General features: G+C 39.5%; 1 protein-coding gene across 2 annotated transcripts in view; it reads left to right on the top strand.

Annotated features, from left to right (window-relative positions):
• LOC121233044 (homer protein homolog 1-like) overlaps window positions 1–27898 on the top strand; it is a 199364-nt gene that overhangs the window by 72275 nt on the left and 99191 nt on the right. For both annotated transcript variants that reach the window (XM_041121633.1, XM_041121632.1), the window contains exons 3-5: window positions 2441–2572; window positions 7430–7522; window positions 19535–19677. In XM_041121633.1, the coding sequence (XP_040977567.1) occupies window positions 2471–2572; window positions 7430–7522; window positions 19535–19677 (338 nt within the window). In that variant the 5' untranslated portion in view covers window positions 2441–2470. The remainder of the gene's footprint in view (window positions 1–2440; window positions 2573–7429; window positions 7523–19534; window positions 19678–27898) is intronic.

The following is a 27898-nucleotide window of genomic DNA, read 5'->3' as shown; positions in this document are numbered from 1 at the left end:
GGGCTGGAGCTGATAAGATATTGGTTTCTGGTATCGATCACGCGAAGGTCGTGTGATAAATGAAACCTGCAGCGCATGACATCATCGAAATATGCCCTATAAAAACCCCTAGAGACAAGCTGTGGGGGGGCCTTTTCTTCCTCACCAAAGAATTGAAGATTAAGGACCGACGGGACGCCGCTGGATCCGTGCTGGTGACCATCCTTGCAACTCCCACCACCGACTGCTTGCCTGAGGACCAACGGGACGCCGCTGGATCCATGGTGGTGACTATCCTTGCAACTCTATCCTGACTGCTTGCTTAATTTCTACCTTTTCTTCCATTCTATCCTATCGCTACCATTTTCCACTTTTGATACTTTTGATAATAAAAACTCTTTTGACTATACGGCATTTGACCTCGTTTGTGTCTTAATCTCGCTCTTGGGATCATATCGAAACCTTCCCCGACATTGGATCGGGACACAATGGTAGCCAAAATTTGCATTTTGAGGCAAAGGTTATCAGATAGAACTGCCTGTTTGATATCCTCAGCTACATCCAGATTTGTTCTTACAATTTAATGCCAGCATAGTGGAGCTGCCAAAGATGGCAGTTTTGTTAAATTCATCTGTGCTGCAGTATCTTTGCTTGCCTTTCTACATGTTGTGATACAATGTGTTCTTCTGAACTTTCTTGCAATACTCCTCTCCCCCACTTCATCTGAGAATCAGCATATGCACATGGAAGCTGTTTGTGGGCTTAGTTGGCCCCTTAGCTGTAAATTTTTCAGGCTTGCCCTGTAGAATTCAGAGAAAATTTGATGTTGATGGTAGCTGTGCTCCAGTGCTACCTAAATCTTAGCAGAAGCAAAGGATGCTAAGTAAACTCCATAACTACTCACTTTAATATCCATCCAGAAGGCCATCTCACACAAGTAGCATAGGATGGATTTGACTTCTAGAAGATCTCAGGCTTGGGAGAGCAGTACTTGGTCTCTCTGATGTTGAAGTTTCTCACTGTCACCATCCTGAGAAAATATTGTTATTCTCTATGAATCACTCCAGTTCCTGCTACTCAACGAATAAAATTAAGATTTCTTTATCTCCAACAGAGAAGTTGGTTTGGACCTTGTGAATTTTGTTGCTGCTCTAGGATTCTACAGTAATCACTGGCTTTGAACTGCTGGGGGTAAGGCAGGAGTTATGGTTTCATGGGAGCAGAACAAAGCACATGCACACTGATGTTCAAAAGATTCCCAACTCTGTAGTGTGAGACAGTAGGACCCATATTGACAATAACCTTTGGAGCACAATAACTGGCATGTAAGATTCTTCCTGAACTGTTCTGCTCACAGTGTATGCTATTTTCTGGGAAGTTTTAAGGACATTCTCTTTCACATGGGTGTTACAAAGCACCTACTAACCAGTGTTTTATGGAAAGGGCTGTGAATTATTTAACAAATGTGGCTGAAACTCTTAGTAGCACCAGACAGATGAGAAAGCATGCCTGCATTTCACTTCCAATACACATATCTGGTTTTGTGGCTAGTCTTTCTTGTTCATGTTGGCTGGTTATAAACTGTAATAACCATCAATTTTTAGTTAAATGGAACCCATTGGTGTCATTATAAGACTTTATCCTGACATACTTTAAGTCAACTGGACAGTTCCACATCACAGATTTAGAATATGTTAGACAAACTTTAATGTGATGAAAATACTGTTGAAATCCATGGTAAAACTTTAGTTGGTTTTAGTGGAACCAGCATATAATTGAATAGTTGTAGTTTTTTGTTTACATTAGCAGAAGTTGTATGCTGGAAGATGCGCCTCTTTCATCCTGTACGTAACAAGAACTAGAGAAGAAAAATCTATTCTAAGAGTAGCTCTTCTGTAGTTGGTGTATGACCCTGTCACTGTTAGTCATGTTTGTGTATGTATAAAGGAAAAACAGATTCTTGCAATACAGAAAATTAAAAATAAATTATGCTTCTTGTTTTATTGCATCTTTTCCAGTGAGGATTGCATATGCAAGGAGGGGAATGCAACTGTGGAGCTTACAGTGGATCTTGAGAGGCATTGCCTTAGGGGACAAGGAAATACACTTATGAGACAAAAAAAGACTTCGCTAGTTCTTCTATTCTGATCTCATTAGTCTATGTGGATGCTTTAAAGGACTTTTTTTTGACTTGCTAACTATTAAATGACTGCTTGCAATTGCAAACTGATGCCCCCCCCCCCCCCGCTTTTGCTCCTTTTAAAGAATGTATGCCAATATATGCTTTTGTAATTTTAGCTGTGATTACATTAGAAGAAAACTGTTCCCTAGTTGCAAGTTTGTCTCATTCAGTGTACACAGATAGTTGTCTATAATACTGGCATTTTCAATTATTGAGTAGTCTTTTTAAAAAAATCAAAACTACAGAACCCCTTTTTTACAACTATTACTTTTTTTTCAGGCAATAATAAATAGCACTATCACTCCCAACATGACATTTACTAAAACATCCCAGAAGTTTGGCCAATGGGCAGACAGCAGGGCAAATACAGTCTATGGCTTGGGATTTTCATCTGAACATCACCTTTCAAAAGTAAGTATGACCAATGACAACTATTCGGCCAGTCAAACAGCTTAAGAGTATTTGATTCCTGCTGGTTGTATCTTGACTCAGTGCTCACTACTGTTGTTATTTAAAAATAGTTTACAAAAAATGTTCTGTATCCATCCTTATAATGTAAAAAGACAAGACAATATTGTTATAACACTTTGTTGGCTATGAATTTTCTTTTAACTGACTGAGGAAAGGAGAGAGATTTAGCTATCACAGTGTATGCTGTTAATACTTTCTAAGTATTCACTTGTTAGGTTTTGTTAAGTTTCTCTTCTTTAAAGTTGTTCTTCCGTTACAGTTTTTCATTATAGAATTTAAAGGAGTAGACTATGTAGTGTTTCTTCTGTGTTTAGATCTAGAAAAAAATGTTAGAAGTCTTCAGATGCATTTTTGTCTTTTAAGCCACATTCACTTTCACTTTTCTGCTGTGTAGTGTGTCAAATTACAGATATTTCAACATGTGCAGGCTTAAAGTAAAGCTAGTGGGAAAAATATTCAATGTAAAAGAAAACTACGTTTTCTTGTTGGAATACAAAAGTTGAAATTTTTACTAAAGAAACTCAGTGCCCTATGAGGTTTTTTTCTGGTCTACTTGTGCAGGAGGGAAGTCCACCTTAATCCAAGGAAAGCAGTAACTCCTTTTTCTCAAAGTGATGGTATGGTTCTTGTGAGCACACTTTTTACAGTTCCTATTGTTATTGATACTACTCTGGTAGATTAATCCAGGAACCTGTAAAAGCCAATGTTGTTTTTCTCCAGATGAGGAATTCCATTTTCAGTTTAAAAACATGTTTCTACATTAAGCAGAGAATTTTAATCTTTGAAATATACAAAAGATCTGGAAAGCCAAATGCAATAAAAAGGAATGTATAATAAATGTTTGAGTAAGGAATAATGGTTGGCTTGTTATTAAAAAAACCTAAATAAACAAAAAAAATCATACTGGCCCTTTTGAGAAAGTAATTGTCACTATCCAAGGATAAGCATGGGCCTGTCAGAAAACCATTAAAAAGAGAACCAGTACATCTGCTTTATTTGGACAGTGTGATACGCTTGTAAGATTTCTTCCTTTCATAATCTGATAGCTTTCATTTCTACGAAGCAACACAAACCCAGGAAATTCTGAGTGATACTAATATTGAATATATGCATGTGCATTTGTGCACGCATCATTGCTTCAGTGAACTTAGAAACTTTGTCATTTATTTAAATTGGTGTGTATGTCCTAGAGACGCTTGCCAACATAGTAATAACTTTTGTTAATATTTCAAAGGATTTAGCATAAATCCTAATTTAGTTTACCTCTCATATACTAGCTTGTTTTCCTTAATCATGGAATGCTTCTTTGGAGGCAAAGTATCATGCTGGAGTCATGCATAGCCTGTGTTTGCCTGCCTTTCAACACTGGGTTGCCCTTGCCAGTGAAAATATTTTGATTTTTTTCATATGTCCTTTCCTTCATTCTTTCCTTGCTCTCCCCAAGTGATACTTACTTCCTTCTTAATTACAGTTGTTTCAATCCCATTCTTTCACTGCCCTCAAACTGATGTCTAAGAGTTTTCAGTATGTCCTTGGCTTAAAACTTTATATTGCTGTTGAAAAAATAATCTGAAAAGCTACAGTAGATATTTTGTCTTAAGTACATGTTTGATTAGCAGTTACTCAGATTGCTGTGATTTATGAAGAATACACAGATCTGTTGAGAAAAAATGCCAAGTCACAGACCTTTTCAGAAGCTTATGGTGATGAATCTTCAGGATCTTTTCAGCAAACTGTTTCCCTTGCATTATATCTTAATTATCAAATCGTGATTTTCATGTGAATTAAAATTGCTGATCATTGCTACTAAAATTCATAAAGGTGAAACTTTTTGTGTTATTATAAAATTAGCAAACATATTTGATGGAGGGAAAATAAAATTTTGTTTAGATTACAGTCTATTCAGTCACTGAAGTTGGTAGATATATTGGTCTTGGAATCAGAAAAGCTGAATTAGAAACCCTGGATCTGCTGTGTAGCTTCAGAGAAATCACATCTATCTTCTCTTGTGTCTCTGCTCAGATTACTAACTCCCACTTCTGTGCACTGGCATTGTAGTCAGGTTTACCAGAGCGCTCTTTGGTACACCTAGCATTGTAGGACATGCAATCTAATTTAGGGCTCAAGGTACTACTGGATATTAGTAATAGTGCTAACAGATAAATTGTATTAATGGATTTGTTCAGAAACAGTTTGCTTCTAGAAGTTGTCTTAAAAATTGATTCTGAAACTTCTTTTCTGTACTTTGTTTATCAAAGTCCCTAAGTGAACAGCCCTGTTGTATGTAATTTGTTTTGCAGTACTGTCTCTGGGCCCCAATGAAATATTTCAAGTTCCAGGGAGCAAAAGACAGCCTGCAACCACAAAAAACTTAGTCTAGTCTGTGACCGATATCAACAGGTTAATGAAGCAAACAATAAGAGCAGAGATAATAAAAGAAGTCATGTCTTCTAATAAACTGGTTATTCTCAGATCATTGTCTGCTTAGCTATGTCACTCTAAACAAGCAGATGATTTCCAAAGCATATATCAAGTGTTTGACTTTTGGACTATTCCTTTTTGGTTCATGTGCCTTTGTCGTCCTAAACTGATTACTAGGATAGAGTGAAACAGTGGTAACCTCTTTCTGGATGATTATTGTGACTGTGAGAATTAGTGGAGCGAGACTATCCAGTATAAAAATAAAGGCACTCTAATCAGCTTTGCATGCAAACAGTATAGAAGAAAATTAATTAAACATTTGTTTATCTTCATTAGACCTTTTCTCAATATGTGAGACCACAAATTCACCTCAAGATTGTTCCATCAGGAGTCAGGCAGAAGTCAGTGATACCTAAAAGATGATTCCTATGTTGAAGAATATTCCTTTCAGAGGATCAGGATTTCCTAGCACAGTCCCTCTTGCTGCTGTAGTAGGAGGAACAGAATGTCCCATGATATTCAGAGAAAACTGAGGCTAATTTCTCAACCAGAATATAAATCTGTGCTTTTGATAGTATCCTGCTGTATGGGAAGAAATATTCCTTGTCAGGATTGCTGTCTGTTTTATCCCTTTGAATTAGTTGGCCTGATTTATTCTAAATAACTTAAGAGTATGCTAAATTCCAAAAGGACCATCACAGGTACTTGTGAGTTCCTCTTGTAGTCTCCCTCCACAATTTTTCCATCTTTTCCTTAAATTATTAATCCTCCAGAGAACCCTTCCTTTCATACCATGAGTTCTCATCTTTGTTATTTAGGAATTTTATCAAGAGATTGCCTCAAGGAATTCTAGTAAATTTGTGAAAATTTCCTCTACATTAGCTTTGTTGGCTTTTTCTTAGAATGTTATCTATTTATCTGTTCATTCATTATATATTTTTTTTTTGACAGTTTCTACTACTGTGATACAGAAGATCATATTTACTGCCTTGTATGTCTTCAGCCATTCTAAACCTCAGCATCATGTTTTCTCACTTACCAATCCTCTGGTCCTAAAGCTGATTTAAATAATAGGTTATCCATCAGATTTTGAGGTCTATCTACAACTCTTAAATGAGTATCATCCAGTTCTGGTGATCTGTTGCCAATTTTATTATCTGTTCTGAGACCTTTTTTGATGCTGAATTAGAGTTTCAGGATGGTATATTTTGTCTCCTTCTATATTCAGGAAACATATGCTTTTAAATAACCTGACAGCTGAAATATAGGATACCAGTGGAGAGAAATGATACTTCCTCAAATACTAATAGCCTACCAGGAGAATAGTTTAAAGACAATAAGGTTTTTTAGATCTTGGATAGCAAGTGAAGTTCTGATCGAAAATAGTTGAGGAGATTGTCATGCAAAGGTAGCCTTCATCCCTTCTAAATACATACAGTGCAAAACAATTTCTTTGTATGCTGCTGCTGGAGAGATTTAGAAGCTGTTGGTGAAGTTTCCAATGTTTTTGCAGAATCATTTCAGTCTTAAGCTGATCATAATAAGATCATGTTCTGTATAAAAGCAGTAGCAAGCAAAAATGAATGCTCGGCTACTATAACAATTAGTGTAGTGTCAAGCTGAGATCTATGAAGCCAAATTCTTCTCTAGCCAGAGAATCTAGACCCTATTCTTAATAAATTTATTTAATCTATCAGGTTTAACGGTGCATGTATTTCTGAATTGCTGCTTTAGCTATTTTCTGGAAGAGGTACGTGCAGCAGAGAAATCAAGCTTCATATGGCAGTTCAATGTGAAATTCTTGAATTTAGTGTTCAGTATATGTGAGTGTTTAGTTCAATGAATTTGTTCTTTAACTTGATTGATGTCAATGAACAATCAAGAAATGAACTTGACTCAATATTCCCACTGCTGCTTTCTTAATTAGCTACTGAAATTATAAATGCTGTTAAAATTTGGGAAGAAATTAGTACTGTTTCAGTCATGAAAGAATGAAGCTCATTGAAGGCTCTAGCCTAATAGTGACTACAGTAGGCTTCAGAACCAGATCATTCATTGTCAGGAAGACAGCAAAACCTGAATCTGAAAGCAGCTGTGCAAGGCATCGCTATTATTAGCGATATATGAGGTGGGTTTTTTAACACTGTCAGCAACAAATTAATAATTTTCCTGTCATATAAACAGAGTACATTATGTCTGAAAGGTATGTTACTGTGTAACTCGAATATCTAATAAGGAGAAAAATTTAAAAATTCTACTGACAGAATTTGACATTGTAAAATATTAAGTACAGCATTCTCTTCTGCATGTAATATAACTACTTCACACCTACTCTTTCTCTTTTTCCTTTTTTTTTTTAAACATATGTACCTTCAGTTTGCAGAAAAATTTCAGGAATTCAAAGAAGCTGCACGACTAGCAAAGGAAAAGTCCCAAGAAAAGATGGAGCTAACAAGTACACTCTCACAAGTGAGTCTTATTGCCTGATTCAAGCCTAGTATTTCATAGTCTGTGCTACTTACCATATCTTATAAACACGTTGTATAAAAAATGAACAGGGTACTTCACAGTTTCCCTGAATCCTCTCATCAGTCAACTAGAAGTGTCAAGAAGTCTAAGAATGCATTTAATATACATTGCAGAAGTGTCAAAGGGGCTTGCTTTAATATAAAATTGGCCTTTTGTTTATTCCCATCCCTTTCTTTGAGCTTTCCCCAGAAAATATGTTATGAGTAAAGATGGTGAGCAGTTATGTAAGTAAATCTATAGTAAAGATCTTTTGTGGTTTTTCTTATTGTATCTATGAAACTTCAGGCGATGTACTATAAAGGACTTTATATAAGAATCATTACAACAAAAATTGAAGTTAAAACAGCAAACTATTTTTAATTATTTCTTCCTGTTGTAGTATTCACTTGTGAAATATGTTGAAGGAAGATGACAGATTCACATGTGGGTTCTGGGGTTTTATTGCAGTTAGCCATGTTGTAAAAGAAGAGTTTATAAAAGACATCTCAAAACATGAACTGGGTTAATATAGGCCTAACAGGAAGATAAATTAATATATTCATATTTACATTAGTCATGCCTAAAATTAATTTACTTGAAAATTGATACTTTGAATTTGCTTTGAAAAAAGAAATTGCATGAGGCTTTTATGCCCCTCCCCTCCAGTGTTTCTGGCTGTGTGTAGCTATTTGCTTTATTTTAAACAATAGCGAAGACAAAACTAATTCCTTCTCTTGGAGGATGAAGCAGCTTTAAAACTACAGCAGGGGTTCCTGAGCTGAGTAAGCTTAAAGCAGTTGAGTCTTTTTTTTTCTGGGGAGTGCATCTTCATTCATTGAATCAGTGCATCTCTTGAGTGCTTTGCACTGCAATATGCTCCTGATCTTTGATGGAACAAGGATGGCAGGCAGTTTGCAACATTATACGAATAGGTTTATTGCCACCAGAAAGCTGCATCTGGTGTCCTTCCAAGAGAAGTCAGTGGAAACCACAAGAATACACAATGAACCAACCTCATGTTGTTTTCCCAGTAGGCATTTTGCCCAAGTGCTAGGTTGGCTTTTGCTATTAAAGGGAAACTGCTTGCTCTACTGTAACAGGAGAAAAATAAGGCAGTCTTTTTTTATTAGATTTCTTGACTACCTCTAAACTTCTCATAATTTCCATTAATAAATACATAGATAATGGAAGTAGGTTTTTCAGTATTATATCCTAGTATATACTTGGACTTTAGAAACAGTGAAGTGCTTCAGCCAGGCCTCTAGTTACTCGATATTATAGGCAAAACAATTACTCTGCTTCTCTTTTGACATGATGATTAATAGTCTGCACTTGGAAGTTAAATCTGACACTGTTGAATGGAGTGACTTATTTGGTTTGGACATAAATTTGAACTACTCATTCGAGACAAGATGCTTTTTTCTAGCAGTTGCCCAGGGCTAAAGCTTTCTCTTAATCTATATGAACTATTAATATTGTTAATTTTCCAGTACAGATTTCCCTTTATACTTGGAGCCTAACATTTTATACTGTAGGCAGTTATAGAAATGTTACCTTGAGCGATTCTATAATTCACGTTGAGAGCTGCGATTTATTTACTGCACGCTTAGGAATAATTTCATATTCAGGCCTTACTTTTCATCTCTTGGCTTTTAGCTGCTTTGATAATTTAGCGTATTATTCCAAAAGATACAGTTAGTGCAAGTGCTGACACATCAGCATAATAGTCTTCACATACTTAATGCTTCTCATTAGTTCCCCAGAAAGAAGGGAGTTTGGAGTGGATGAGAAGCAACGTCTTCACGGCAGACTGCAGCGCTTCCGTAGCACTGGGGCTTATTTGAAGAGATTTATGACTGGGGGAAGATGGGTGCTTGGTAGTGGGGAGGGAAGTTGGGACCCTAGAGACATATGAAGGAGCACTTGCTGTCATTTTGATCATCTGCCAAAAAGTGGCTGCAAGGCATGTAATTCCAGTGTTGCCTTTCTCAATCATTTTACAGCTCTTATTTCCCTTTTGCATAGTGATCCTTTGCAGAGACGGGGAGTAAAAGAGGAAGGAGAGGTATTTTCAGTGGCCAGCCAAGACTTCGTAGGAACCTGGCTTTTTTAGGAAGCTTTGACGGGAAAGGCATTGGGAGGTAGCATGTGAGCAGTGAGCTCTATAACGGTAGCTCAGTTAGCTACAAGTGTCAATCCCTCTGCTGTCTTGGACTTGCAGATATCATTCTGCATTAAATTAATAATAGTGTCGTGGTTTAACCCCAGCCGGCAATTAAGCGCCATGCAGCTGCTCACTCACTCTGCCCCCCACCAAGTGCGATGGGGGAGAGAATCAGGGAAAAAAAGTAAAACTTGTGGGTTGAGATAATGTCCTGGTTTCAGCTGGGATAGAGTTAATTGTCTTCCTAGTAGCTGATATAGTGTTATGTTTTGGGTTCAGTATTCGAAGAATGTTGATAACACACTGATGTTTTCAGCTGTTGCTAAGTAATGTTTAGTCTGAAGTCAAGGATTTTTCAGCTTCTCATGCCCAGCCAGCAAGAAGGCTGGAGGGGCACAAGAAGTTGGGAGGGGACACAGCCAGGGCAGCTGACCCAAAGTGGCCAATGGGGTATTCCATACCATGTGACGTCACATCTAGTATATAAACTGGGGGGAGTGGGGGCGGGGGGATCGCCACTCAGGGACTAACTGGGTGTCGGTCGGTGGGTGGTGAGCAATTGCATTGTGCATCACTTGCATATTCCAATCCTTTTATTATTACTATTGTCATTTTATTAGTGTTATCATTATCATTATTAGTTTCTTCTTTTCTGTTCTATTAAACTGTTCTTATCTCAACCCATGAGTTTTACTTCTTTTTTTCCGATTCTCTCCCCATCCCACTGGGTGGAGGGGGAGTGAGTGAGTGGCTGCATGTGCTTAGTTGCTGTCTGGGGTTAAACCACGACAGATAAAGACAGTTTAATAAGACAGAAAAGGAAGGGAAAATAATAATAATAGAATATACAAAGAAGTGATGCACAATACAATTACGCACCACCTGCTAAAAGATGCCCAGCCAATCCCCGAGCCGCAGTGCCCCCAGGCCAACTCCCCCCAGTTTATATACTGGGCATGATGTCATATGGTATGGAAAACCCCTTTGGCTCATTTGGGTCAGCTTCCTTGCTGTGTCCCCTCCCAGCTTCTTTTTCACTCCCAGCCTCCGATGGCAAGGCAGTATGAATAGCTGAAAAGTCCTTGACTTAGTATAAACACTGCTTAGCAACAACTAAAACATCAGGGTGTTATCAATCAATCAGCATTATTCTCATCCTAAATCCAAAACAGAACACTATACCAGCTACTAGGAAGAAAATTAACTTTATTCCAGCTGAAACCAGGACAAATAGGTAGGAAGATACTGCATATAAAAAATGGAAAATACACATGTAAAACTTATATAAAATGTGTTACATTTCTCTTGGTACTGCTTTAAAAAATGCATTATTTTGCTCATGTCATAAACCCATGGATCTTACAGTGACAAGCCACCAAGTCTATTTTCAGTTACAGGCTTGTCTATGCACTGAAAGCGTAACACTTTGATCTGGAGTTCACTGAGCAGCATGAATCAATAGGCTGAAAACTGTGTGTGTCCCCACCTTTTTTTTTTCTTTTCTTTTTTAACCTAATGTTAATTAGGTTCAAGTACAAAACCAAATAGTGTAGGTTGTGGGGTTTGCACCCTCACCCCATCAGTCTTACAACCAACTGGAGAACTGGAGTCTGAACCTCAGTTCTTTTTTTTTCTCTAAGCAAGAATCTGTCTTCAGATATTTCTTGTGACCCCAGTCATTTCAGATTAAGACCTCTATTAATTTCTGAAATTGGGTGGTGAGTAAATTAAAATAGTCAACTAAATCAAAATAATCCAACTCTTTCTTTTGTGATTCTGAGACCCTCCTATACTGTTAGGAATAGCTATTGCCTGAAAAGTTTTACTTTCACATTTTTATAGTGCAAGGAAGGGGTTGGTTATGGCAAAATCATCATGGTTTTATCATCTGTTGGCTTTTTCTTTGTAGAAGTACACAATTTACTTCCGAATCTTGTGGAAAAAGTGACTTTCTGGGATATTGTGTGAATTTCTATACTGGAACAAATGTTTCAGATGTTATGATATCTGAATCAGTAGCAGGCAGCCTTATGCCATTGCCAGTCAGTACTGAACACAGCTCTATGAAGAACAGTGATGCCAGGGAAGTGTATGGAATATTTAATGAGAAAACAGTATAATACTTAATAAAAAAAAGAAGCTGGAATTGGTTTGGTTTGGCTGTTCATGGTTTTAGTATCACCTATTCCTTCTTTTCTTCTATTCTGTATTTAGTTACCATTAAAAGGTGGCTTGATCTGTGCTGTGAAGTCTGCTTGTTTTACTTTAGAGACTCTTTTGTGAGTGCATGCATTTTGTTTATAAGATTTTGAAATTTAAGGCATCTTTTGATGAATTCCCCTCTATTATGCTTAGTTTGTATATTGTAGGCAACTGTCATTTTTATACTGCTTGGCATCACCAGTCCTGAATACTTATTAGTAGGGCCAGGGCTCCTTTAGACAGTGCAGATCTCTGAAAAACTCTTAAACAGCAGACTTTCACATTTACTTGTCACGTTGAAAAATATTAGTCCTCAGTCTATGTGTAAGTCCAGGACTGGTGAATGACTCAAACTTCAATATCCTCCAAAAACCTATATAGGATATAATAATGGTTTTATACCACAGGAGAGCCATTAATCCTTTCTTCTCAAATGTAGGAAATATCTATTTGTAGCTGTCATGAGTGGGAAATATCAGACCTTAAAATATGTCATTGGTTTACAGGAAGACTTTCAGTTTAAGCACTGTTTTTTTCCCATATAGGATCTACACAGTTGGATCTTAGTTAACCTGCTCTTCCAGCTAGGAGAGAGGGGTGAAAATCTTTTTCAGCTGACCAACTCTAAAATTTGAAGTGGATGTGTGAAGCTATAATGATACAGAATAAAAACTTCATTACTTATGAATGTCTCACAAAAACATTTCTAGAAATCTTTTATTCTTTCTTTTATTATTTGTAAAATTAGTTTTGTTCTGTGTGGTTTTTTTCTGTTGTATTTGGTGCTTTATTCATAGCCAGCTTCATAATAAATTATTTACCAGGCAAGGATAGTTTTGAGTGTGTGAGAGCACTGATTAACCTGTATTGGTGGAAGAAATACATACCAGAATCTGATGCTTCTCTTGTACATACAGATCAGCCCCTCATGAATTAGCAGGGAGTGAACCTTTATGTATTACATAGATTGTGATGTTTGTCTGCATTAATTTTTGTCACTTGAATTTCATTCAAATTAGACATCTATGAAAGTACTTTACTGAAAAATAAGCCTAGATGGAACTGCACATTTGTTTTTCTTCTGCTGAAATAATTTTTATGCATTCATACTTAAAATATTTTAATGAAGCTCTGGCTTTATGTATCTAATAATAGTGTTGTAGGAATTTTAGATTAAAGATACAAGCAAGCCAGATTTTGTGGGATGTGGAATATGTTTTTTAGAACATCTAGTGTAGTTTGGGAAGAGGAAGAACTAACAGAGAAACTCTTGGGTCCATAATGCTGTCAGAGACTGAAGGAGTTAATGTCTCAAATATTGTGGTGGGGCAAGTTCTGCATAATGGCAAACTCTGCATAACAAGGAACCCTACATAGCAATGAACCCAGGCAGGTGAGAAGTCGGTTAGCAACAGGGCCTGGAGGGCGTGCCCGGGGGTACGTGGTTCCGTGTTCTGATACGCTGAGCAGGGCAGCTCACCATATATGGCCAAAGGTCAAAGAATGGTCGTACCTGCAGGGAGGGAGAAGTTACTCCCCAAACGACCCCCAAGCCCACTGACCCATTTCCCGAAGGTTCTGGAAGCACAAACCGCGCATGACACCTAATTAGCCTAATGAGTTCAAGTGCCTGCCTGAAGAAGGGGCAAGGAGATTATAAAGGACACAAACTGAAGCCCCACGTGTGCGTGCCCTCCAGAACTGGACCTCTAGGCTGTCTGGACCAACACTAGACCCAGGACCAGTGAAATCCTTCTCTTTTCTCTCTCTTTCTCTCTTTTCCGTAATCCCTACACCTCATCCCTTTAGACATAAACTGTTGACCAAGTCTGGGACTAAGAGTGGATTCAGCTGCCCCTAGGCTCCTCTCTGAGAAGGAGTCTAGAAAGCAAGGGGGTCTGCTCTGAACCTCGTGACTCAACGGGAGGGCTCTCCTTATTGTCTTCCCTGGACTGATTCCCAAATAAGCAAGGCCTGTAGTATATGTTTGGTGATGTATGGTTAGCACGTTACACAGTTTACTGATGTAGTATCATGCCAATTCTTGTTGTGAGCGAATAAAAGTTGAGTTTTGTGAGTTAAAGGATCCCTGGTGGTGTTTCACCTTAATCCTGACCTGGGAATCAGCAAACCTGAGTTGTTGTCCTGAGAAACTGGGATGTGACAAATGCCTTTCATTTAATGGCAGTGGAAACTGATTATCAAATCAGAAGATAATAATAGACAAAACCACATAATTTGTATAAAACAATTCAGGTGCTTGATAATCTTGCCAACTCTGCTCGCCTTTGACACTTCAATTCAGTTTCAGTTCAGTAAAATTGTTCTGTAAAAATCAAAATTTTATTTTGACTTCTAAAATATTAACACTTAACATAATAGTTTTGAGTATAAAATAAGAGGATTCTTCCTGAAAGTAGGTAACAATTTACATTCATAAAATAAATAATTTACATTTATATTATGTAAAGGATTAAAGGGAGGGCAGGGACAGGTGACATTATAGTGGGGGTCTGCTACAGGCCACCTGACCAGGAAGACCGAGCAGATGAGGCCCCCTATAGATAGCTAGGAGCAGCCTCATGTTCACAAGCCCTGGTCCTCATGGGGGACTTCAACCACCCCGATATCTCTTGGAGGGACAACACAGCGGGGCACAAGCAATCCAAGAGGTTCCTGGAATGCATTGATGACAACTTCTTTCTCCAAGTGATAGAAGAGCCAACGAGGAGAGGTGCTATACTGGACCTTGTTCTTATCAACAAGGAGGGGCTGGTGGGGAATGTGAAGCTCAAAAGGGCAGCCTTGGCTGCAGTGACCATGAAATGGTGGAGTTCAAGATCCTTAGGGCAGCTAGGAGGGCGCACAGCAAGCTTGCTACCCTGGACTTCAGGAGAGCAGACTTTGGCCTCTTCAAGGATCTGCTTGTTAGAGTACCATGGGATAAAGCCCTGGAGGGAAGAGAGGCCCATGAAAGCTACTTAATATTCAAGGATCACCTCCTCCAAGCTCAGGAGCGATGCATCCCAACAAAGAGGAGATCAGGCAAAAACACCAGGAAGCCTGCATGGATGAAGAAGGAGCTCCTGGACAAATTCAAACACAAAAAGGAAGCCTACAAAGGGTGGAAGCAAGGACAGATAGCATAGGAGGAATACAGAGAAATTGTCCAAGCAGACAGGGATCAGGTTAGGAAAGCTAAAGCCCTGATAGAATTAAATCTGGCCAGGGACATCAAGGGCAACGAGAAAAGCTTCCATAGGTACGTCGGTGATAAAAGGAAGACTAGGGAAAATGTGGGCCCTCTCCGGAAGGAAATGGGAGACCTGGTTACCTGGGATGTGGAGAAGGCTGAGGCACTCAATGACTTTTTTGCCTCAGTCTTCACTGGTAAGTGATCCAGCTACACTGCTGTCCTGGGTTCAGCTGGGATAGAGTTAATTTTTACAGGAACCTGGGAGGTGGGGGGGCATAGCCGGGGCAGCTGACCTGAACTAGCCAAGGAGCTATTCCATACCATGTGACATCATGCTCAGTATATACATGGGGAGTGGGCCGGGGGGGGGGGGGTTCTCCTGCTCTCGATTTTCGGTGGGGGAAGTGACGGAGCGTCGGGTCCCGGGTGGTGAGCAGTTGCACTGTGCATCACTCTTTTCTGTATACTCTTTCATTAGTACCGTCGTTGTTGTTGTAACTTTTTTTTGCGTTGTCCCAGTAAGCTGCCCTTATCTCAACCCTCGAGGTTGCAGTTTTTTTTTCTTTTCTCTCCTCCGTCTCCCCCCTATCCCACCGGAGGGGGCGGGAGGAGTGAGCGAGCGGCTGCGTGGTCCTTTGTTACCGGCTGGGCTGAAACCACGACAACTGCCCAAGTCATGGAAGGCAAAGGCAGGGACTGGGAGAATGAAGAACCACCCACCGTAGGAGAAGATCAGGTTCGAGACCATCTAAGGAACCTGAAGGTGCACAAGTCCATGGGACCTGATGAGATGCATCCGCGGGTCCTGAGGGAACTGGCAGATGAAGTGGCTAAGCCACTATCCATCATATATGACAAGTCATGGCAGTCCGGGGAAGTTCCCAGTGACTGGAAAAGGGGAAATGTGGATAAGGAATAGTGGCTAAGGAATTGGCTGGATGGTCGCACTCAAAGAGTTGTGGTCAACAGCTCGATATCTGGGTGGAGACCAGTGACAAGTGGCGTTCCTCAGGGGTCGATATTGGGACCGGCGCTGTTTAACATCTTTGTCGGTGACATGGACAGTGGGATTGAGTGCACCCTCAGCAAGTTTGCCAATGACACCAAGCTGTGTGGTGCAGTCAACACGCTGGAGGGAAGGGATGCCACCCAGAGGGACCTTGACAGGCTTGAGAGGTGGGCCTGTGCGAACCTCATGAAGTTCAACAAGGCCAAGTGCAAGGTCCTGCACATGGTTCGGGGCAATCCCAAGCACAAATACAGTCTGGGCGATGAGCGGTTTGAGAGCAGCCCTGTGGAGAAGAACTTGGGGGTGTTGGTTGATGAGAACCTCAATGTGACCTGGCAATGTGTGCTTGCAGCCCAGAAAGCCAACCATATCCTGGGCCGCATCAAAAGACGCGTGACCAGCAGGTCGAGGGACGTGATTGTGCCCCTCTGCTCTGCTCTTGTGAGACACCACCTGGAGTACTGTGTTCAGCTCTGGGGCCCCCAACATAAGAAGGACACGGACCTGTTGGAGCTAGTCCAGAGGAGGGCTACGGAGATGATCAGAGGGCTGGAGCACCTCTCCTACGAAGGCAGTCTGAGAGAGTTGGGGATCTTCAGCCTGGAGAAGGGAAGGCTCCAGGGACACCTTATAGCAGCCTTCCAGTAGCTAAAGGGGCCCTACAAGAAAGCCGGAGAGGGACTTTCTACAAGGGCATGTAGTGATAGGACAAGGGGTAACGGCTTTAAACTGAAAGAGGGTAGATTTAGATTAGCTACAAGGAAGAAATTCTTCACTGTGAGGGTGGTGAGGCACTGGAACAGGTTGCCCAGAGAGGTTGTGGATACCCCATCCCTGGAAGTGTTCAAGGCCAGTTTGGATGGGGCTTTGAGCAACCTGATCTAGTGGAAGGTGTCCCTGCCCATGGCAGGGGGGTTGGAACTAGATGCTCTTTAAAGGTCCCTTCCAACCCAAACTCTTCTATGATTCTGTGATTATAAATAGCAGTTTATATTTGTGTAATAAATCAATGTAATCTAATTATTTTCTATTTTTTATTTAGTAGAAATTTAATAAGAAAATGTAGAATGGAGACACTTGTGCATGTGAATTGTATAACTTGATGAATGGTAAATATATGTATTGGGTCTGGCTGAGATGGAGTTAATTCTCCCCATAGCAGCCCTCATAGTGCTGTGCTATGCATTAGTAGCTAGAAAGGTGTTGATAACACACCAGTGTTTTGGCTACTGCTGAGCAGTGCTCACACAGCATCAAGGCTGTCTCTCCAACATTTTTGCCCCCACCCCCACCGGCAGGCTGGGGCTGGGCAAGATCTTGGGAGGGGACATAGCCAGGACAGCTGACCCAAACTAACCAAACAGATATTCCATACCATATGATGTCAGCTCAGCTATAAAAGCTAAGTAAAGGGAGATGGAAGGAGAGGCATTTTTGTCTTCTGGAGCAACCACTACGAGTACTGAAGCCCTGCTTCCCAGGAAGTGGCCAGACATTGCCTGCTGATGGGAAGTAGAGAATAATATCATTTGTTTTTCTTTGCTGTCGCGCGCGACCTTTGCTTTCTCTTTATTAAACTGTCCTTATCTTGACCCACGAGCCTTTTGTTATATTTTCTCTCCCCTGTCCAGTTGAGAAGGGGGAGTAATAGAGCAGCTTTGGTGGGCACCTGGCACCCAGCCAGGGTCAACCCATCACAATATAATAAAACTTGAAGTCATTATTAAAATGTTTCCATATGACTCCATGTTACTCACTGATTGAAGTTGAGTGAGATATGTCTCTCACTATGTAAGAAATACAGTAGAATACATGCAAAATTTTGACAATTGTTGTGCTGAAAATGCTTAATATAATTTAAAGTGTAATGGAAACGTTGAACATCAATATTTTTGTTAAGTGACACCAGTGCTTTGTGGAAGGTGATGATGACAGCCAGATGTTATTTTCTTTAAAAGAACTGAGTTTTTTCATCTCTTCAAGTCTCAAAGTTAAGGGCAACATTTCTTATAGATATAGGATCAGATTCAGTATTGGCTTTCAAAAAGCCTTATCCTTGTAAACTAGTTGAAGGCTACAAGTGGAGGCTCAAAATTAGGCCTTGATCTTGTAAGATCATGACCATCTTCAGATACTTTGCAGCTTCTTCTGAGATTGCTGTTCTTCAGCTTTCTATGGAGTGTCAAAGAGCTGGGAAGAGGAGCTGCTGACCCTCCAGAGACTGTGCTTGTGGTTCAGTTTAATAACATTAAATAGCAGTTTTATATCTTCCCCATGCAGATGGTAAAAGGCTGTGTGGCCATAGGAGGTGCTTAGCTTTTGGAAATACTGTAATTCAACTAATCCTCTGCTGTATAGACACCCCTCCATGACATCCACTGAACTCTATTCATGAAACTCTTCTATCTTAGAGTTAAATGTTACCACTTGATTACTAAAAGCCTACTAAGACATTTTAAAATTGAGATGAGCTACTTAGCTTATATGACTCGCTTATGTCCTGCAAAAATCATTACTTGAAAAAGTATATAATAGGAAAGAAAATATTAAAATTAAACTACATATAGGGACTGAAAAGCCTATAATGTTCTAACTTAGTATGTGGGCTACACAGTGTACTTTGTTTTTTAAAAAGGAAGTACTTTTCAGTGATTAGAAATTGGAAAATAGTGTTTGTTGGCCAAAACGTAAATGTACATGCTGGCATGATGAAGGCTGATTAAAACCTGCACCAGTGCTTTCTGCTAGGAAGACAGCCAATAAGTTTTTCAGGTGTCTGGTTGCATAGCAGTAGCTGCTTGGGTATAACTGGAGTATTCTCTGTCCCAGATAATACCATGACCAGCAAGAGCTAGGCCAGGCTAACGTGTCTATTAAAGTTTTGCGAGGACTGTGCTGAACAAGTTTTCTTTACAGATGGCTCATAGGTGAAACTGAATGCACCACCAATGGCTCTTCCACTGTTTGCTTTGGTTAATACACAAAATGAAAGCTAGATTTTGAAACAAACATCAGAATTGTTTGTTTCATCGTGTTAGAATATATAAAGTAAGAGATAAGAATCCTGAGTGTCAATAGTTGCCTCAGCTGGCTGAGGGCTGAATATAATATCAGGTAAGAGAGAGAGGTCTGTAATAAGCAGGAGGCTACATACTTGCAAATAAATCATAGGTCAGTTGTGTTTTGTGCAAGATAATGTGAATATTATGATAATACACTTCTAAATTAAATTCACATGATGAAATATGACCATGAGGGATGCTGGAAATCTGTGAGCCTCACGTTAATACTGCCTAAAGTTCGTATCTCATTTAAGAATTTATGTTAGTGCTTATATACACATAGCCTTCCTGAGCAGGTCACTTGGTAATTCTAATGTGTCATTTGTTTGTTTTACTTAAGGAATCAGCTGGAGGGGATATTCAGTCTCCTTTAACGCCAGAAAGTATTAATGGGACAGATGACGAGAGAGTGATGCCGGAAGTGACACAGAACTCGGAACCAAGGGCTGAACCAACCCAGAATGCATTGTCATTTACACATAGGTACAGATTCTATTCCCACATCCTGACTAAGTGGTACTTATCTCCTTCCTCGTTAAAGGGACCTTCTCCCATGTCGTGGCTTCCACCTAGCAAAATTAAGAAATAAATTATGTGATTAAAAAAAAAAAAAGGATTGGCTTTCAGATTTGCAGTATAATCTTTGTTTTCACAAAAAAACATGAGAAAATCTCTTTGAATAAGATTTTGGGGGGCATTATTTTATAGTTTAATCAGCTGAATGCGAGCCCTGGAACACTGGTTAGTGCAGGTGTCCCTTTAACAGGAAGCATTATTTCACTGTTTGAGATCTTAGAAAAGTTAACTGTTTCTTAGAATATTCCAATTAAATTATTTTTGCACACATTTTCTTTAAATGACTGATAGGATCGGATGTCAGCCTTTCACTGGTGAGTTGTTGGAAGAAAAGCAACTCTTACATCACTTTTGGATTATAAAATTTAAAGCAGCCTTTAATTGAACAGTTCTCTGACAGTTGAAAACATTTTTCAATTTTTTTTTGAAACATGAGAGAAGTATAGTTAGTTCTGCTTCAGACTGAATTATAATTCATTGCACTAGGAATACTGTACTCTGGTCTTAAAGAAAACTAGGACTTTTAATTTAATGATACAAATAATGAGGTAAGATGGGTATATCTCGCCTATTAGAAATGATTGTAAATGGGACACTCAATAAAACACATTATGTACTGAGACCATGGAGAGTAACTTAAATATTTAATAAACTTAGATCAAAGCTAGAAATACTAGATTTATTTTTTTTAAACATGGTCTGAATCAGTTTAAATAGAGTTTAAGAGCTCTTGATCAAAGGTTAGGGAACACTAGGATGTTAGATATGTCATGCAAATAATTCAGAATGAACAGAGATGGATCTGGAATTGTTCAAGACTTCTCATTTTTTGTAAGAGAATAATACTATTAAACATATCTGGAAAAATGATATACATTTTCAAATGAGAAAAAAAAATTATACTTTTTTAGCAGAGTGATTGTGTTTATTTTTATACTTCAGTTGTCACCAGTGCATCTATTACATGTTTTACAAGAAATGGTGCTTTGTAAGAGAGCTCTGTGCATGTTGAAGGAGTATTACAAATGTTGCACATCAGTGTTCAGTAACAAGTTCATTTAAACTTACTGTTTGTGTGTTGGAATTCTCTATCAACATTTTTGTGAAAAGGAGTTGTGATAAAGTCCACACAGGAGTAGTGGTGTTTGGGGTTTTTTTTTTTAAAAATGACAGCTGCAAGATCTTCCCTATTGCTTTGCATATGTAAATATGTTTTCTCGTATGCCAATATAGTAACTACGCTTTGCTCTGCATTGACCATGACTGAAGATATTTTTTTGAAACTCCCCAGTTGTCATTTCTGATGGTGTAGAATAGAGGTTACAAAATTTTTACATGCTTTGCATTTTTCTATCTATTTCATGTATGTGGTGTGAGTGCCTGGTTTTAGTTTATTGTCCTGTTAAATACCACTAGCTAGAATTGGTCTTCCAACAATAACTCTGCATTTTGAAGGACACTTCTCATGATGATTCTCATGAGAATCTGTGGCGGGTTGACCCTGGCTGGATGCCAGGTACCCACCAAAGCTGCTCTATCGCTCCCCCTCCTCAACAGGACAGGGGAGAGAAAATATAACAAAAGGCTCCTAAGTCAAGATAAGGACAGGGAGAGATCACTCAGCAATTACTGTCACAGGCAAAACAGACTCAACTTGGGGAAAATTAATTTAATTTATACCAATAGAATCAGAATAGGATAATGAGAAATAAAACCAAATCTTAAAACACCTTCACCCTGCTCCTCCCATCTTCCCAGGCACAGCTTCACTCTCAAATTCTCTACCTCCTCCCCCTAAGCAGCGCAGGGAATGGGGGTTGCAGTCAGTTAATCACACGTTGTCTCTGCTGCTCCTTCCTCCTCAGGGGGAGGACTCCTCACTCTTCCCCTGCTCCAGCTTGGGGTCCCTCCCACGGGAGACAGTCCTTCACGAACTTCTCCAATGTGAGTCCTTCCCACGGGCTGCAGTTCTTCACGAACTGCTCCAGTGTGGGTACCTTCCATGGGGTTACAAGTCCTGCCAGCAAACCTGCTCCAGTGTGGGCTCCTCTCACTCCACAGGTCCTACAAGGAGCCTGCTCCAGTATGGGCTTCCCACGGGGTCACAGCCTCCTTTGGGCACATCCACCTGCTCCAGCGTGGGGTCCTCCACGGGCTGCAGGTGGCTATCTGCTCCACCGTGGACCTCCCTGGGCTGCAGGGGGACAGCCTGCCTCACCATGGTCTTCACCACGGGCTGCAGGGGAATCTCTGCTCTGGCACCTGGAGCACCTCCTCCCCCTCCTTCTTCACTGACCTTGGCGTCTGCAGGGTTGTTTCTCTTACATGTTCTCACTCTCTCTCCGGCTGCTGTTTCTGTGTCCCAGCAACTTTTTTTCCTTCTTAAATATGTTATCACAGAGGCGCTACCACTGTCACTGATTGGCTCAGCCTTGGCCAGCAGCGGGTCCATCTTGGAGCCGGCTGGCATTGGCTCTGTGGGACATAGGGGAAGCTTCTAGCAGCTTCTTACAGAAGCCACCCCTGTAGCCCCCCCCCCCCCCCCCCCAGCTACCAAAACCTTGCCATGCAAACCCAGTACAGGATCTTTTGTCTTGCTAATGGTAGCTTCAAGTTTGTTAGTGAGCTATTACCAAAGAAAATGCAAAATTTTTCAAACTCTTTGAAATGAATTGAATTTTGGACTAAATAAGGTTTTTATTATAAACAAATAAAGATTCATATAGGTTACTTCTTTTTTTTTAATACTGAAAAGTTCAAGTGAGTACATTTATATATTATTATTTAAACCCAGAAAGAAAATGCTTTTAGGTGCTTTCTGACAATTTTTTTGTATAGAAAGAAAAGAATCCTTTTGTGTGTGTGTGAGTATCAAGGAACACTGTCTCAATCAGAGGGAAACTACCATTTTAAAAAATGTATGTTCCAAAAGATTCCAGTTATTTTCCAGGTGCCATTATGTTTTTCAAGTTGATGACAGAACTTAGTTTGGAAATCAGCTGCTTTGATTGGATTTAATTGTTAGCTTTAATGAAGGCTCTCTAAAAAGGCACTATGTAACACATGCATGAAAGAGATGGAAAGTGAAGCCTCCAGGATTGTTTTAGTACTGTTTAAACAGGCATGTTTTTGTAGAGGTATTGCATAATATTAAATTGGCAACTAGGTAGACATACCTAGTTGCTTGTGCTGGTTGGAAGGGTGCTCTCTGCAGGAAGTCTGTTTGCCCCGACTTAAAAAAAAAAAAAAAAAAAAAAATTAAACAAAACCTTACACTCCGATCATTGGAGACTCCCTTGGCTTTTCATGTGTCGGGGTACAGAAAGGGATTGTGCTCCTCCTTGTTCCCTGCCCTTTTGATGCTGCTGTGTATTGGTGATACTCCATGTGTGATGGAGAGGAGTTGCCACACTGAACCCTTTCCCTGTGTTCCCTAGTAACTCCTGCTGATTGCTGAGCTTCTTCCGCACCCTGCGTTTCAGCAAAGTTAAAGTTTAGCCAGTGCTTCTGGGTGAGAAGGATAATGCTGGAAGGGCATGTGAGTGTTGTCTTGTGCATGGCAATGCTTTTTACGTATTTGCCTTTACTTCTGGAGCTGTTGATCAATCACTAATGCTTTTCAAAAGAAAAGATGGTGTGGTCTTCCCTCCAATTAGTTCAGCTATAGGGGACATGAGAGTCATTGAGGCTGGCCATGCTTCACTAAAATAACACTAGCGTAACAAGTTCATTTCTTCCATGATTAAGAAAGCTATATTCTGCTCTGGCATGACAGTACGTACTTATCCTGTGAAGGTCCAAAAGGAGCGGTCCTCAGTGTAGGCTGGAGCACAGGGGAAGGCATGTGTGGGGCCACCTAACAGGAGCCCAGGCAGCCATGGGGCAAAGGTTGGAGCTTTGTGGGCAGGACGAGGTGCCACAGCACTGCACAGCAAGGATGGATGGTGAGGTGGGAACTGCGTTGCTGCCGAGAGGGTCGGCAAGCTTAGCCGAGTGCGGGCACCTCTGCAGCAGAGGACAGGGGTAAAGGTTTGAAGGGGGTTGTTGTCAAGACAGTGATCTAGGGAAGAGGTTTTCATGTCTGTATGAACTGGAAGGGTCTGAAAGGAGTTAACAAGGTCAAAATGAGAGGTGTGGAGGTCATGCTTTAGTCTACATCTTACTACTTGTCATTTTTAATCTGCACGCGCCGAAAAATGTTCCATTTCATTTTGTTGTAACACATCCTCTCTGGCCAGATATGTCCTCTTCTGCAAGCATTCTTCTCTGTGCTTTGTATGCCTTAGTATAGGTAGTTGGGGGTTGTGTTATTTCAGCAGAGTAAGTGTAGACTACTTTGGTATTTATTTTCTGACCATTTAAACCCAAAAGCTGGAAAATAGCATTACTTAAGTCAACAGAGTTTTGTTATTAGATCTTTAATTTTTTATTATTTCAGTAAATAATTGTAAGTATTGAAATGAACATTCTCCAATATATGTCTACAATCTTATTCATATCCTATGAGCATAATAGAGCAAAAATCTAGTTGCTTCAATTTATCCTTATCTGGAAAGTCCTAACGCTGTTCAAAAGCAGTGTGACTCTAGTCAACTGCTTGAGAGAGAAACACAGAAAGATAAACTCTTGCAATTAAACCTCTTGCCTTTTTTAAACTTATGTCATGGTTTAACCCCAGCCAGCAACTAAGTACCATGCAACTGCTCACTCACTCCCTCCTCGCCCCCCCCACCCCTACCCTGGTGGGATGGGGAGGACAATCAAAAACAAGTAAAACTCATGGGTTGAGATAAGAACAGTTTAATAATTGAAATAAAAAATAAAATATAATAATAAGAGTAAGAATTGTAATGAAAAGGAATATAACAACAAGGGAGAGAAATATAACCCAAGACAGACAAGTGATGCACAATGCAATTGCTTATCACCCGCTGACCAATGCTCAGCCAGTCCCCGAGCGGTGATTCCCCCCCCCCCTTCCCCCAGTTTATATACTAGATGTGACGTCACATGGTATGGAATATCCCGTTGGCCAGTTTGGGTCAGCTGTCCTGGCTGTGTCCCCTCCCAACTTCTTGTGCCCCTCCAGCCTTCTTGCTGGCTGGGCATGAGAAGCTGAAAAATCCTTGACTTTAGACTAAACACTACTTAGCAACAACTGAAAACATCAGTGTTATCAACAGTCTTCTCATACCTAACTCAAAACATAGCACTGTACCAGCTACTAGGAAGACAATTAACTCTATCCCAGCCGAAACCAGGACAACTAACTATGGTGGTTAATGTTGAATTATGAAGTAATGTTACTTGGGAACTTCCACACCTTATAATATACCTTGAGCACTGCTCTCATTAGTAAACATTGCCAAAACAAATGAAAGTAAAATGTAACCTAAGCCTGGCATTAGAATTTTTAAGTGTCCTGGCTGAGACTCTGATCGAGTCTGATTTTCTGAATGATGGCTAGTCCAGGAAGGCTTTTTTCTAACAAAAGCTAGTTAATAAAATCTAATATTTAAAATAATTAAGACTAAAGTGTGTATTTTCTTAACTAAAACTTAGTTTCCTCAGACATCATCTTTTTTTTAAAATATATTCCACATTCTTTAAATTGTAATTTTATTTTTTTTCCCCATCTAAAAAAATTTGACCAGAAAAAGGCATTTGGAGAGAAAAAAGTTGCTAAAAATTTTGTAAACATTTCCAATGTGACTGCACCTGGCTTTTAAATGTAAGTTTTAATCCTGCTGGTGCATAGTATAGAATTCCTGATGGCCTGAATGTGCCCAAAGAAATACTATACTGAGTTTATTTACCCTTAGAATATAATTCAAATATTAAAGCTGAATAGTGTGTCTAGCAAACTCTGCAACTGCTGCTTGGGGCTTTTTGGTAACTGTTTGGTGAACTTGCTCTTTCACCTTTGAAGAAAATAAATTTGTTTATAACAAGTTTTATTTCATTTTTGGCACCTCATGAAGCTGTGGGATAAAACACTTTCAGAAACAAAACTTAACATAAGAGAATTCTTCTGGGGCACATCTTGAAAGTCTTCAACTTTCTGTGAACTGTGACTTGTACCTTTTACCTCATTTTTTCATGTAATACATGAAGATGTCGTGGTTTAACCCCAGCCAGCAACTAAGCACCACGCAGCCGCTCACTCACTCACTACCCCCCCCCCCTCCGTGGGATGGGGGAGGGAATCAGAAACAAAAAAAGTAAAACTCATGGGTTGAAATAAGAACAATTTAATAGAACAGAAAGGAAGAAACTAATAATGATAATGGTAACACTAATAAAATGACAATAGTAATAATAAAAGGATTGGAATGAAACCAGGACAATGTTCCATCTAAATTTAATGAAACTTGGAATTTCTATTATATAATGTTTTGATTAGACAATATATATGTGTATGTTTGTTACTTATTTGTTAAAATTCCTTTTTTTGTATTCAAACAAGTTTTTAATATGAAATTTTGACTCATTGCCTTGTTACCGAAAAGCTCGGAATGAAGAACTTATCAACACCAATTTAGTGTAGATAAGCAGACACTTCTTTATTGACGGCCGGGTGCGCGGGCGAGTCCTCTCATGAACCACGCACACCTGTCACCAAAACAATACACCTTATATTAAGACTTATTGATACATATTCATTAGATTTCCAAGAAAAGTTATACATATTCATTAGACTTCCGGGAAATCATTAGCATATGTAAATGTCCTTTACGCAGGTGCAGTGAAGGTCTCTCCGAGGCGTGGTAAGTCTTGGAGGCGGGTAGCTTTTGACCAGGAGGTGTGTTTTGGTATTATAATGAAGCAAAGTTCATCTAGAGTTTATGATTTCTTCATTGATGTTATGGCAACAGGTGCAATCCATCCTTTTTGACAGTAGCTATGCGGTTATCTCTAACGGCTCTAGCCAGGGACCTTCCAGGAGCTTTGTACTGCACATTCTATCTTTGGGGATCGGCCGCTGCGTTCCAAACAGGCCGTTGTCAGGTAACGTACTGAACGACTCTTACACCACCCCGTTGTCAGGTATTTCTTTATCTTGTTATCTAAGTTCTAAATGTTCCTACTAGATGATTTTAGCCAATTTCTCCGGCCTTGATACGGGGCTATACAGGGGATTTTACAGCAGACACTGGTTGGTGGTTAAATATATAAAATACAACATACATATGATTTTGCTAAAATATTAAAACTAAATATGATTAATTCTAACTAATAACAAATCAATGACAAATCAGTAACATTTCCCCCCTTTGAAAGTGTTGAAAATTATTTCAATACTTTCACATCATCTACCTAACATTATTCACTATTATTCCGAGAGTCAATATTTGTTTCGGCATATACTGGTGGTGGACTGCATTCTGGTGGAACAATTGGAACCACTCTCATGATCATGCAATTTACTACAATTTTATTGATAAATTGTCTCTTCAGACAAGCATATAGTAGCATGATCATCAAAAAGACAATTAGTAACAGAAACAAAGTTTTGATTATAGACCGTAACCAAGAGCTCAGATTCCATCCCAATCTACTAAAAATTTTTCTTAACTAATCTTTTGACATATCTTCTCGAATAGTTTCAGTTAATTTGAGATAATTTTTGAATCTTCTACACAAGCAGCCATACTTTAAGGCTGCAGCTAAAGAAGGAATTCTTTCGATTGCTGGGTCTTTAGTACTACAATAATAAATTTTTTCACATCTCCACCAAGATACTAAATTTTCTTTTTTTTCATAATGAACTGCCTCTGTCGTCTACTGATGGCCTGTTTGTATTTAGTCACTGGCCTTTGTTTGCAATAGGTGGTTTTGTTTCTATGTTCCAGGGTAGTTAAATTTATAGTTAAAATTCTTTAAGGAATAGATTCTCTCACTGTTCTTGGTATCGGCAAACAAGCAGTAATTTGGGTAACATTTTGCAAGCTGGCAAATCTCTTAATTAATCCTAACATCAAATTTTCTTTGGACATTTTTTTTCAGGAATGCCAATCAATTGTTCTGTTTCTACTTGTCTTTTGTTTCTAATCATTAAATCAGTCCGGGTTTCCACCATCATTATCTGCCGAACTAATATAAAAAGAACAAGCACAAACAGATATGA

This window comes from Aquila chrysaetos (genome assembly GCF_900496995.4).
Source record: "Aquila chrysaetos chrysaetos chromosome W unlocalized genomic scaffold, bAquChr1.4 W_unloc_4, whole genome shotgun sequence".
Classification (NCBI taxonomy): domain Eukaryota; kingdom Metazoa; phylum Chordata; class Aves; order Accipitriformes; family Accipitridae; genus Aquila; species Aquila chrysaetos.
The sequence above is the reverse complement of the archived record's forward strand: the minus strand, read 5'-3'. Positions and strand labels throughout refer to the sequence as shown.